The sequence below is a fragment of the Fringilla coelebs genome, assembly GCF_963513975.1.
Source record: "Fringilla coelebs genome assembly, chromosome: Z".
NCBI classification, from domain to species: domain Eukaryota; kingdom Metazoa; phylum Chordata; class Aves; order Passeriformes; family Fringillidae; genus Fringilla; species Fringilla coelebs.
Window position 1 is genome coordinate 80,542,733 of NC_140031.1, and position 13,533 is coordinate 80,556,265.

The following is a 13,533-nucleotide window of genomic DNA, read 5'->3' on the forward strand; positions in this document are numbered from 1 at the left end:
CAGTAAAAGCCTGTAAATTCCTTTTCCATCCCTTCTGAAATAAGGCAGGAGAACATGAGGACATTTCCTTACTGCTGTTGACAGGGGGACAGGTCTCACAGGGGTTCCCCCAAGCCTTTCCCAGCGAGCAGCAGCACGAGGAACGAGTGACTCCAACCCCAATCTCAGTGTTGCAGGACAGGCCCCCGTCTCCTCTTGGTCCAAACTTCAGGTAGCAGCTGCCCACACGGTTATCTATGAAAAAAACACAACTGGTTACAGCTGCACACCATGATCCAGGCAAAGAACTGCAGGCATTCATCTGCAATTTCATACCTAGAAGGAGGGATTCAGGTAGCATTGTGTTCTTGAAGTCATTGGCACTTCAAGAACATTGATAGTTATTGATGTCAAGAGAGGTAACACTAAAAAACTATGTAACAGGATATGCAGGATTGTGGAATCATTATTTTTCTACCTTATTTGCATAAAAGCAGTGATTTTTAAAGTGATAGTTCTGGAAGCTTTTACTTACCCACACAACCCACTCCAGTAGGATTCAGCTGGAAGTCTGGAGGACAATTACACTCATATCTTCCAGGAGTGTTCACACAAAGACCATTAACACAATTAATGGGATCAGCACATTCATCGATATCTAAAATAGGAAATTCACATTCATAAATCTGCTCATTGGACAGAAAAGAATGATTTTACTTTCTAAGACAACTTAGGAAGTTTCAAATCCAAGTGAATTTTAGCTGAAACTGAAGGAGAGTCCTAAAAATAATTCAACAAATGACTACAAATAAATCTTGTTCATTTTCATATTTAAGAAGCAACTCTTGTTGCTAATGTATTTCTGAAAAGCAATGACTGACCTGTGCAATTTCCCCCTGTTCGATCCAGTTCATAGCCATCATCACAGATACAACGAAACATTCCTGGGAGATTATTGCAGGTGCCAAACACACAAATATTCTGGAAGGAGCATTCATCCATGTCTGAAGGAATGTATTAAAACCAGAAAGTTACATAGCATCACCACAATATCGTCATTATTATTATTGCTGTTGTTGTTACTATGTGTCACAGCACTGTAAAAACAAAAGGAGTCACATGCAAAATATTTTAAAAACTAACATTTTTGAGTTTGTGTAGAACACTACACAAAATTTCTATTTGTGAATTTATATTTGTAAAGTGAGTGTAATAAGAAGAAAGAGAGTGTTTAGGCATCAACAAGTCGTATCTCCTTGGAGGAAGAACACAGGGAAAATAGGAGTACAGGAAGTATAAAAATTATCCATGATTTTCTCAAGCCCACATTGAAATAGTTATGTAGTAACTACACACAGATGAGCTAAAATGCATCTAAAGGACTGCCTGCACACTCATCTAAATTGAAGATGAAATCAAGTTGAAAGACACTGACAGAAAACTGGATGATTTTGTCAGCTGCAGTGTAGAAAGGAGATGAACACTGACACCATGGACTGCAAAGCTATGGCTTTAGGCACAAATTGTAAAAGCCTTCTGAGCTCAAACTAAGTAGGATAGGAGTGGAAAAAAAACCCCTCCATGTACTGTCAGACAGCAGGACTTTTTAAGTTGCCAGAATAAAGCAGCTGTGGAAAAGGAAAATGCTGTTCTGGCACGCATTAGCGAATTATTTTTAGCACAGTCAGGGAAGTGGAAAGCATTAATATCATTTTACAAAGCACAGCCAAATCTTAATTTGAAATTCTGAGTACAGTGCTCTGTTGATGAACTTATATTGCACAAGATGTGCAAAAGGGGTATTAAAATTATTATAGTAATAAAATATCTACTTTTAACCTGGCTGGATTACCTCAGCCAGAGGCTGAGAAGTGATTAAATGCCTCTTTATAGTAATATATGAGAAAGGTTAAATTCTGAAGACAATTTGAGAGACACATTTTTTAGGGAAAATGAATGGTCAACATCCAAAAGTCCTGAGTCAATTTCATCTGGAAAAGAAAATTTCTAAATACCCTGGAGTACAGCCATGGAATTACCTCCAAATCAGGTCATTGAGAAGCTAATGTACTGCCATCCCAAGAGACTTCTAAAGAAAGTGGATTAATAATTTTTATTACCATTATTTCACTAAATCAAGACTGGATTTTGCCTCTTGATTGTAGAAATCAGCAAAGGACTCTTCTTATCATAGTACAGATTATTAGATCAACTTCAAAATGAGAGAAATAAAAGCTTAACTTCTTTTAAGAATTCGGGACCCAGATATTTTCGTTTTCCAACAGCACAATTTAATCAATGGAATGCTCTCAGATGTCTGCTGTAATCACAGCAACATATTAAGCATTTCTCCAAAATCCTTCAATTGTTGGACCCAAATCCTTCAACACACTGACCCAAAATTTATAGTTACATTGTTTTTCAAAACATTGGTTGGCTGGAATAGATTGGATCTATTAGAGGATTTTTATTAGACTATTGGCACCACTCTAATACAAATGAGTTGCACCAAGAAATTCAGTAAAGATGACTGACAACACTTGATAATGATTAACAAACCTGACTGTAACACAGGTAATTCCTCAGAAGCACCTGAATTATTCTGAAGTCTGATTCCTACATATACACCTGAATGCTGGAACATGCCACGCTCTGGAATGAATCTTAGAGAGGAAATTTTGAAACCTGTTTATCACATCTCACCAAGAGTTTTAATTTCCGAAGATGTTATGTGGTTTTCACCATTAAATATGAAATAAGTTAAAAGCTTTGATGCACCAGCTAAAATGTTTTCATTTACTACACAGCCATATTAAATAACAACAACAAAAGGTAAAAGAACACAATAGGGAATAGAAGCTGAACTGGACTAGAAAGACAACACAGGATTTTCCACACACTATCCAATAGTGACAAAAAGGAGTTAAAAAAAAAAATTCAGAATTGCTGAGGCAAACCTCTGCTCTGGGATTTATGGGTGAAAGCCAGGAAAGCATCACAAAAAAGATGAAAGCAACCTTCCAACATAATTCACACTGAAGAAATTCCTCGTATGTGAAACATGTGCTGCTTTCCCTGCTCCCAGGCTGAGGTCCTGTTGGTTGCTCTTTGCTTCAGGGCAGCCAAGCCAGACTCAGAGAGCAGAGCTGAGGCAGCAGCAGCAGCAGCAGCAGCAGCTCACCTTGGCAGGACTTGCTGTCAGAGGCAGGGGTGAAGCCCATCTCACACTCACAGCGGAAGGCGCCGGGGGCGTTCAGGCACTGCCCGTTCTCACACAGCTCCACATTCTCTGCACACTCATCAACATCTGTGGAAGACAGGAAAACCTCTCTGGAATTACAGGTTTCACCAGCAGAAGTACACATAAATATATCCCGGTGTTCGAAATAATAGCGCTGTTGAGCGGTGAAGGTATAAAACAGAACACTTAGATCCTGAAGCAATGGAAAGAATGCAGAAAAGCAAACACAGTTAGTAAATTTATCCCTTTCACATTTCCATGATTCCTTGCTCCTTGTTTTTCATTAACAGATGAACTTTTTTTTTAACAATTTAGGCTTTTAAGATTCAGTCTTGAAGAATCGTGACAAAAAAGTTAAACACCTTGCTTAAAAAGTCAAAATTTTGCCTCTTGGTATATATTGCTATGCTACTTTGTCAGAAAAAATGTTCAAAAGGCAAATTTTCCTAAATAACACGTAAAAAATTATTATCATAGTCATTTTAGAAAATATTCTTTGAGGGTGAGGAACATTACAAGTACTGCTTGCACACCAGAAATTCTCCTAGTATGCCCCAAAAGAGCTATAAAGAAAGAGAATGGCAAAGGAGGGCATTCACCGTTGCAGTCATCATAAGAAGTGATAATTTTGTCAGGTATGGTTATGATTGTCCAAAAAGGATTTTACATGCTTTCTTCCTTTTATTAGTCTATAATTAGCATTACATCTCCTTTTTAGAGAAACCCAGAAGCTCAATATAGGGATAAAACATTGTCCTCATGAACCAAAAACTTGAAATACAAAACAAAGTCATATTTCAAGGTCTTTATTCTCAAATAAAAAACTTCACACTACTAATCAGAAAACCTTGTTTCTAAGCTTTAAATTAATTTTTGTTTGTAATTAGCCACTTAGCCAGTAATAAATGCATTCACCATAGTTTTCTAGGTATTTTACTATCATTAGGATGCGTTTCTTCAGACCTTTAGATATGGTGACCAAATAGAGGATGTGTTAAAAGCTGAGAGCAGAGATAATGTTGTATCTCTACCCTGTAAGTGATAAAGATCAGAGTAACCCAAGACACAGTGATTACTATTGAATATAAAATCTTTACATTTGATATAATACATGTCAGTTTATTTTGAGTCACTTGCTGTGTGAATAACAATGTCCATTTTCACCTATAAATTTAAATGCAGAGATCATGGGCAACGTTTTTTAACTACAGTTTGTTTTTCTGTTTAAACAATCGTATGTTAATGATCACATCCTGTTCTACTGGGTGATGGGAAAATAAATGATGTCACAGGAACTGTAATAGAGCTGGCATTTGGTGTTCTTGACTAGAGGCACTGCTGCAAGCAGGACATGCATGTTCAAAATAACTGGCATGAAGATGAGGTGGAGGAAGAAGCAGCAGACAGGAACTTTCCCAAAAAAAATGGACTCAGTGAGTCCAAAATCACAAATCAAAAGAAAAATCAGGTGCCTCTGACACCATTTCTTATACAGGACAGACAAGAAGCATCTTGATCTTAAATTACATTTTCACATTTATCGTCTTGCACTGTGGACTCAGGTTGAATTCACAAAGGTTCCATACAAGAGAAGAACCACCACAGACAGGTCAGGTGTCACAAAACCCCTTACCAGAGCAGGTGAAGCCATCTCCAGTGAATCCCTCTGCACAGGCACAGTGGTAGGAGCCCGGGCTGTTCACACACTGGGCGTTGGCGCTGCACCGCTGGGTCCCGTTGGAGCATTCATCAAGATCTGGGGCCAAAAAGTGCAGGCAGCAGCACAGCAATTAGTAAACTGGCTGGTGATTAACTGCCAAGATAACCAGCACCACTGCAAACTTGATTTATGTCTCCATAAATGCACATGTTCAGTATTAGATGATACAGGGTTAATCTACAGTGACTCTATTTTAAACGTCTTCCTTTAAATTACTGCGGGTGGGACTGGGAAAATATTTCGGAACAACAGATGGAATTCAGCTGGCTCATTACTTGGATGTTAAAGTCCTGTTAATGACCTTATATTCAAAATTAGTTTATAAAAAAAAGAAACTGAACCAGAGAAATGCAGTGAGGTAAAAAACTGCCACTTATTTAGGAAGTCTCCTCAAGTCATAGAAGAAAGTGAAAACAATGAAACCCCATGAGAGTTGAGGCAAGTTATTCACTTGGATGTTAATATGTATGAAAAGAAAAAAGAAAAAAGAAAAGAAATAAGGAAAAAAGAAGAAGAAACAAGAATTCTCATAATATTTTTTAGCAAGTTACTTCAATAAAGCCTTATCTTCCATAGATCCCAAAATGTTCCGAAAACGAAGAGCAAGTATTACAATCTTTTAGTCACCAAACTGAAACATGAAGGCAAGGGGACATACACAACTACAGCAGCCCAGCAAATGCAGATACAGGTTTCCCACCCCTCCAGTCCCAATCTGGTTTACATCAGGGTCTATAAATCAAATAAATTACAAGACTTTTACAAAAAATGTTTGAAGGACTGGAAATATCTGACTGACAGGAAACAATAAAACAAAATCTATTTAATTTCTGGGTCTTTTTTTTTTTTTTTGCACATTCTAGTAGCAGTTGTATATAAACTTTGTAAAATGTGTAGTTAATTTGGAAAGATGTTACAGCCTTAAGTTTCTGAGACAGTAAAATTTTCCTTTTTCTTAGAAAACCAAATCTATGAAACACAAGAATCTTTCATACCCATCTGTCTACAGGCTACAGTACACAGAATAATAATTCTTTGTTTCCAATGTACTAATCACACAATCACATTACATGCTTTCAGAAAAAAGAAAAAAAAGAGTGGGGAGAAAGAGAAAAAAAATCTTTGTTTTCTGTGTACTTACCAATACACTTAATGCCATTTCCAACCCAACCTTCTCTGCAACTGCATTTAAAACTTCCTGGCACATTGACACACAAGGCATGCATGTCACAGTTGTGAGCTGCAATTTCACACTCATTCACATCTACAAGCACAAAACAAACTATCAGTATTTACATCAGAATATTAAAAATTCTGCTCCTTTTACATATTTCCACTGTGAGGGTTTTCACTCATTTAAAAAACAAATGTTTAAGAACTTATTAAAATTCAAGCAAGCTATTTCATATTCTGTATCAGTAAAAAGGAGTGACAATTGCATTTTATTTTTGCTCTTTGTTTGCAAACATGACAATCAGTCCACTTTCCTACAACTGCTTTTCAGCATGAAATTAACACTCTTTTCCAGAAATATGAAATATGCTGATCTTTTTATGTCTAAAACTGGGATGAGGTCTTTGGGTGCACAGCCACCTTTCAGTCATAAAAATAATTATACACACACGGCCACAGTAATTATACAGCAGATTCCTAAACACAAAATTGTAGGAGAAATTCTGTCAGCTTCTTTTGGATGAGCCTGGATTCTTGAGAACATACAGAAGAAAAGGTACTGCTTAAACATCCCAGAACGTGTATAGTGATTATGAGCGACTACAGAACTTTAAAAATTGTTGGCAAATGTTGAAGGATTTTTAAACTTTTTTTTCCCCCTCTTGTTCTTTCCTTAGACCACATGGCCATTTCCTGCAGCTTGAGTTGAGATAAGTTCATCCTGCAGGTACATGTGACAAATGAGCACTGATAAAAAACTTCCAACACAACTGCAGCCTTGCCATCCCAAGCCCAGCTCTGTAACAGGGGTGTTCACGTAACCTGGGCTGCCAAAATCTTTAAAATTATTTTGCAATGGGCCTCCAGCATTGATACTGGTGAAGGAACACTCTCTTTAAAACTCTGGCACATGCTAGCAGATGTGAAACACTCATATATATATACAAACATGTACAGGTACCAACCTCTCCCTTGTGTGTGAACACTTGTGCATTTATTTTACCTGGAAGCCAACCAATGTATATAACACATTCACTGGAAATCTGTTTTACCTGTGCACCCTGTGGTTCCTTTCTTGACTGAGTACCCAACTTGACAGTGACAAATGAAGGAGCCTTTGGTGTTTTCACACTCCCCAAACATGCAGATGTTGGAATTCAAATCACATTCATTCACATCTGTAGGTGATTATAAATTAATTAGTAGTTGGACATTACTGTCATTTTGGAACACTTTATTTCAGGTGAAAATACCTACTATATGAGGTCATAATATATTTCAGCTGTTCCACTCTGTAAATTCCCCAAAACAAGTAAGGATAAATGTGTAGTACAAATACCACGGTTTTGTGGTAAGACAAATACCATTTGTTTTCACCTTTTTTTGGAATGCTAATTAAAAGAATATGAAGCAAACTTTTTCTTACAAGAATCACTTAAAATAATTTTCTTAAAACATATCCATGATGTCCATGATCATAATAATTTTCTTCCAATGAATAATTTTTGAAATGCCCCCTTCTGAGCCCCTCATCTGATCCCCTCTCAGTACACATGTTCCATTATAGCAAAATCACACCAATGTTTTTTAACTGTAGGATCTGGTTACCAACAGGCACACAGATTATTTTTTTCAAAAAATACATGATTTCCATATTCACTTTCAAGGATGCAGTAGAAAGAACATCCTGGAAAAGCTGCAGAATCTTCAAGACTTACACTAAATGTGGTGCACACAGCTACTTACCAACACAAGCTTTCATGTCTATAGAAACCATAAATCCATCGTAACAGAGACAGCGATATTCCCCTGGGATATTGGTACACTGCCCACCATCACAGATATCTGGATTGTCTTCACATTCATCAATATCTGAGGAAGGGAAAAAAAAAAAAAAAAAAGAGGCAGGTAATATTTCTGTCACTGACGTGGATGGGCTAGAACACCACTTTGATTTTGGCTGAAAGATAATGATGCCAGAGCTTTTGAGTTGTAAAAACCTACCTGCACATGTCCTGACATCTGCCATCAGAGCATAGCCATCACTGCAGCTGCACTCATAGCTGCCCTCTGAGTTAGTGCAGTGGGTGTCACAGCCTCCATTCATTATCATACACTCATCAATATCTGGGGAAGCAACATTGGGAGCAGTAAGTCTACTTCTTGAAGAAAAACATCATATTCCCTTCAGATTTTACATAAAGAACTTAATCAGTGGCTTCATTCTGAATTTTTATTCTCATTCTACTGTCTCTGATTTATATTTGGTTCTTTTTTCCCTCTTTCAACTGCTTTTTCATCTGTGGGAACAAGCTGCTAAGTTAAATTTTGGTTTTGCTCCTGTGTATTGCTACAGGTGTGAAAAAAAGCTCAAGAAACAAGGTTTGGAAAGGAAAGAAAGAGAAACCTTGAGAAACTTAAACCTTAAAATGTGGCACAAATGTACAATTTTGTAGAAAACCGTACCAAGCAAATAGAAAACCCTCTCAGTACTGCTGTTCTCCTTTGCAAGGAGTTGAGGTGCTGGGCACTACATAATTCAGTGTTATTATAGTGAAGGATTAAAGAGATACAAATGATAAGGAGAAAAATGTGAAAGACAGACCATCAATGCATAGAGCTTTTCTTGCTTGATCAAGAAATCTAGGCGTATTTTCTGGCTGTTAGCTGAAACCTCTGATTTTAATCAGTACAAACCTCTGATTTCACTGGAGCAGGAAGTATAATTTCAAAGTATTCTGCAGAGTTCACTGCAGCAAACATATTTTTATACCTTCTTTATATTCCTTTATACTTCTGTATTCCCACAACAGCTCATGATAAGCCTCACAGCACATGAGAAAACAGCCCTGCTGATTTTCAAAAGGAAGGTGTGAAGTTAAATGAAAGCAAGGACAGATGGAGCAATGCAGCTGAAGCACAAAATCCCAGGTGCAGGTGCACAACACTTGCCTGTGCATCCCTGTCTGTCAGGAGTGGGCTGGTACCCAGAGTCACAGAAGCACTGGTAGGTCCCAACCATGTTCACACACTTGCCATTTCTGCAGAGACTGTCACTCAACGAGCACTCGTTTACATCTGGGGAAGAATCGTTCAGATCAGTTGCAATTCAGGATATTTAACAGCTTAAACAGCTCAGGCAGAATGAGAGGTAATATTGCAAACTGGTGGCTTTCAGGTTTATTGAATTTCTTTCTTGTTCTTGGCATGTTCCAGCTCAAGGAATGGAGTTCTGCACACTATGTTTAGGCTGTTGTCCAAAGATTTATCTTCTCTGACTCAGGTCTGAGAGAATGAATTACAGAGTCTGCTGTGGGCATTAATTACCAAGTCTGCTATTTTCCATCAAGAAAATAGGCCAAAGAGATAACATGATTCTTTTTTGACTTTTTTTCCTTTCTTTTTTTTTTTTCCTTCATTGTTTTGGTGGATTATGTGTTAAAAGGAGAGATGCATTTGAACACAGGACAACACCTTTTTGTGACTGATTAAAGTCGTTCCTGTGAGTGGTACAGTCCTTTCAGTTGCTAAATAACCCCTAAGAGGCCTGATAAAACACTCCTCTTTGGAGTCAACAGCATTACTGGCACTGAAGATTTTTAGAGGCCTCTAGTTTTTTATTTGAAGATACAATTTTTGATATAAAGGAGGCGCATTAATTTGTTTAAGAGATTCCTGAGACCCCACCTTCCCCAGGGACCGACCATTCCTTGAACTAAAGATTATTTTCCTGAGTTGAAACTCACCCAAGCATTCCTCCTGCGATGGTGACAGCTCATGCCCCAGGGGACAGTCACAGCGAAAGCTCCCCTCAGTGTTCACACAGGTGCCACCTCTGCACAGCAGAGGGTTGCGTTCACACTCATCTATATCTGCAAAGAAAACACCACGTGCAGATATAAAATGGGCACATGTAAGGGTAACAAAGAGAAAAGCAATTCCCAGTGTCTATAAGTGAGAAAATAAAGGGATTGTTTCATGGTGTTGACACCTCTACTCACGCAGCACAACAGAGCAAACCAAAAACTCTACATTATTATTAACCCTAAAGATGGGTATTTTTCCTCTCAAGAAAACCAGAAATTCAAGATATTCAAGAAAACATGACAAGCAAAGGCAGCAAAGTTTTGGATATTGCCCTTTAGAACAATGCATTAATGTGATGTATACACATTTTTAAACTGCTTAAGGCAATCAGACACCTGCTCATGTATGCACTGAAATTCCTGTCTGTGGATGCAGCCATGGTGGATGGATGTTTGTGTATCAATTTTTACCTAAATGGCTCCTCAGTTTGGTAATTCCTGTGTGTGCCATGGTGTAGCCGGGAAATATTCTGCCTACAGCTTATAAAGGAAAATTGAATATTTGACTCACAAAACTGATAAAACCAGCTAACACTACAGATTGGGACAGAGAGAAATACAAACAAAAGATGTTCAAGGTGCACTCACACTTCTGGACTCCCAGGAAAGTCTAAAAGCATCACAATTTGCAGGAAAACAACAAAAGGCCATTGAAGCCTAAGTCAAGATTTTTTAGAGTGGCTAGACACGTTTTGGTGTCTCCAGACCTATTCTTACAACTTTAATCAGATTAAAGAGACGTAATTTTCTTTCAGGAAATGATGTGAGAATTTTATGAGGCCTAGAAGAACCAATGAAAAGGGACTGACACTGCTTTTGAAACTCCAGCTTTCTATTCCTAGCTTTACCAAATATTTGGGAACCCCATTAGCAGTTTTTAAATGAGTTGTGTGAAGAGCTGCTGCCATTCTAAAATATCTGTACAGAATAAGTGTCTCTTAAGGGTATAAGTAATTAGCATACAGAACAAGCAAGGCTATATACTTAATTCAGTTATCTGTCTCTATAAACTGCCTATCTGACCCATTTGCTCATGAAATCACAATAAGGACATATCTGAAGTGCTCAGCTCAGATGATAGCCAGGCTCTGCACAACAAATGGAGACTCCAGGGCATCCTGGCAACACTTACCCATGCAGTTCTTCATCATCATAAATCCACTTTCGTAGCCATCAAAGCACTCACACTCAAAGCTGCCAGGAGTGTTGACACAAGTGCCACTTCCACACAAGTCTGGGGAGATCCTGCACTCATCAATGTCTGTTTCATAGCAATGGAGAGGTTAGAAAAATCAAACTGGGTTTAAGGTTATCCTGCTTTTCACAGAAAAAAAATGCCACTGTAAATTAAGTCGACAGAAACTATGTACAGTATGCAAATCAACAGAGAAAAAAATTACTTATAAAAACTTCTGATTATGTGAAACAGTTCATAAAAGATTTGTAAGGCTGAGTCTTCAGAGCTCTCAGGCCATAGTAAACTATGTAACAAGTCTGCCTCTATTAATTGCAATTTAAGGTTAGATTCTTAAGGAAAAAACGAAGTATAAGACATTACAAGATATCATTCTTACAGAGGTATCACACTGGTAGTGAGTCAGAAATCTAAAGGGGAATTTTAATGTGGATATGATCCAGTGAAACAGGTAAGTATTGCAGGAGAGGACTTTGTGTCACTTCCCATGGACAGGTCTCTGCTGGGTGATGACACCCAGTCCTCACAGATGTGTGGAGGTGTCAGACCCACATGGCAGATCTGTCACATTACTTTTTTGCTTGTTTTAAATCAGCAAGAAGTTGCTTTATAAAGTTTGTAGGAACCCAGATATTTAGTAACCTCTTTCAGAAAACCTGTTTCTCTACAGCTGCCCAGTGGAGTAATTTCATCACCACAGAACAGAAGTGGGGGAAAAAAAAGCTTTTGCAAGGAGTTTTCCGACCTACTCTGGTTAGTTTAGAAATAAAGTTTGTAAAATACATTCTTCATCAATGCAATCACTGTAAAAACAAGGAAATCACCAGTTAGGGTAATGTCAGCATCCAGACCAACCTCAGTGAACATGCCTTACCACCCACACTTCATAGTTATTACTCAGACACACTCAGGGACGCCTGCACATCGTAACAAAACCTCCTTCATTTTCAGCACAGAGCTAACCACCCACAACGCTGGCATCCAAGTGCCCACAGCCACAGAACTGTCAACCTTATCTTCAGGTTTTCCAGACAGTAAAGAACAAAATCCTAAACTTGCAAATTAAACACGTGTCTGTGTCTTCCCGAGTTAACGTTGCACTGGTGTCAGATTTGCTGAGGTGCCCTTGTGCATTCTCAGCCATCAAATCTAAATGGAAATTAACTTGCAGTCTCTAAAATCATTTGGTGATACAATGACCAGAGAGTAAGAAAGATAAATTAAGATAATTTCTGTGTTAGAACATTAAACTTGGCTTTGCTGGTGATCCTTGTTGATTTTTCATTTTGTACTGATACAGCATGACCTGAGCAGTTTAAACATCAATTATAAAAATATAAAAGTGTTGTATTTATTAAAGAATCAGTTTCTGAAAGGAAAACCTGAGACTGTTGGCCATTCTGTCAAAAGATTAAACTCTTAGAAACTGAAGGAAATTAATGGCACTGGGTTTCCAGATCACCAAGCTACGCCAGAAGAGCAAGTCCCTTAAAAAAGCCCCAGGGATGTGGTGGAGTCCCCATCACTGGATCTTTCCAAGGTGGACAGGGTGCTAGATAAACTCATCTGGGCTCCCTTTCCCCACAACAGGTTGAAGGAGCAGGTTGGTCTTTCCTGGCCTTTTTCAACCAGGACTATTCCATTATTCTAAGGAAAATTGTGGAAAATGCAAGGCTTACTCACCTGTACAGTTTCTTTCATCCATATCTAAAGTGAACCCACTGTTACATCTGCATTTGAAACTTCCAATTGTGTTTCTACATTTACCGTTCATGCACATGCCAGGGAACACTTTACATTCATTGATATCTAGGAATAAAAACAAAGGAAGTAATTAAGAATTAAGAAATTCTAAAGCACAAAGATATATGGAATCAACAGGAATTTCCTATTCCTTCTTACCAACTTGAGCATTGAGCATAAAAGGCAGGATTTGGGTTGGAGGGGACATCCTTGGAGACCTGACTGGAGGTGAGATGTTTCCCTATCTTTTTGGCTCTTTTTGGCTTTCTTTGCTTCACAATATCCAAAGCAATAATTTAAAAGTTTATGCTTATCAGCAGTCAAAGAAATTCAGGGATACTCTCTGAGCTGAAACTCCGGTATGTGTATGGTGCTCAAGTTTGCTTTGAGCCACAATCAATATTCCTGGCATTCCTGAGCTAGTCTGTAAAATGGGCAACCATTACCTGGCTGACTGGGTTTGGTTTTCAAACCAAAAACTGCCAGTTTTATCTGGAGCTGCTTTGAAAATTATATTTTTTTTCTTTTGTAGACTATCAAGTGAAATGTTTCACCCCTCCTCAATGCTGAGTAACATAAATTGTTAAAGGATCAGGACAAGGCTGAATGACCTCTC

The 13,533-nt window shown here is 38.1% G+C and overlaps 1 protein-coding gene across 1 annotated transcript in view; it reads right to left on the reverse strand.

The window, feature by feature from the left end:
- FBN2 (fibrillin 2) overlaps positions 1-13,533 on the reverse strand; it is a gene marked incomplete at both ends in the record, with an annotated part of 118,672 nt that overhangs the window by 31,664 nt on the left and 73,475 nt on the right. The window contains 13 exon segments of the mRNA XM_084224742.1: positions 73-234; positions 515-637; positions 861-983; positions 3,161-3,286; positions 4,854-4,976; positions 6,082-6,204; positions 7,166-7,291; positions 7,860-7,985; positions 8,118-8,240; positions 9,057-9,191; positions 9,860-9,985; positions 11,112-11,240; positions 12,858-12,983. Coding sequence (XP_084080868.1) covers positions 73-234; positions 515-637; positions 861-983; positions 3,161-3,286; positions 4,854-4,976; positions 6,082-6,204; positions 7,166-7,291; positions 7,860-7,985; positions 8,118-8,240; positions 9,057-9,191; positions 9,860-9,985; positions 11,112-11,240; positions 12,858-12,983 — 1,671 coding nt within the window.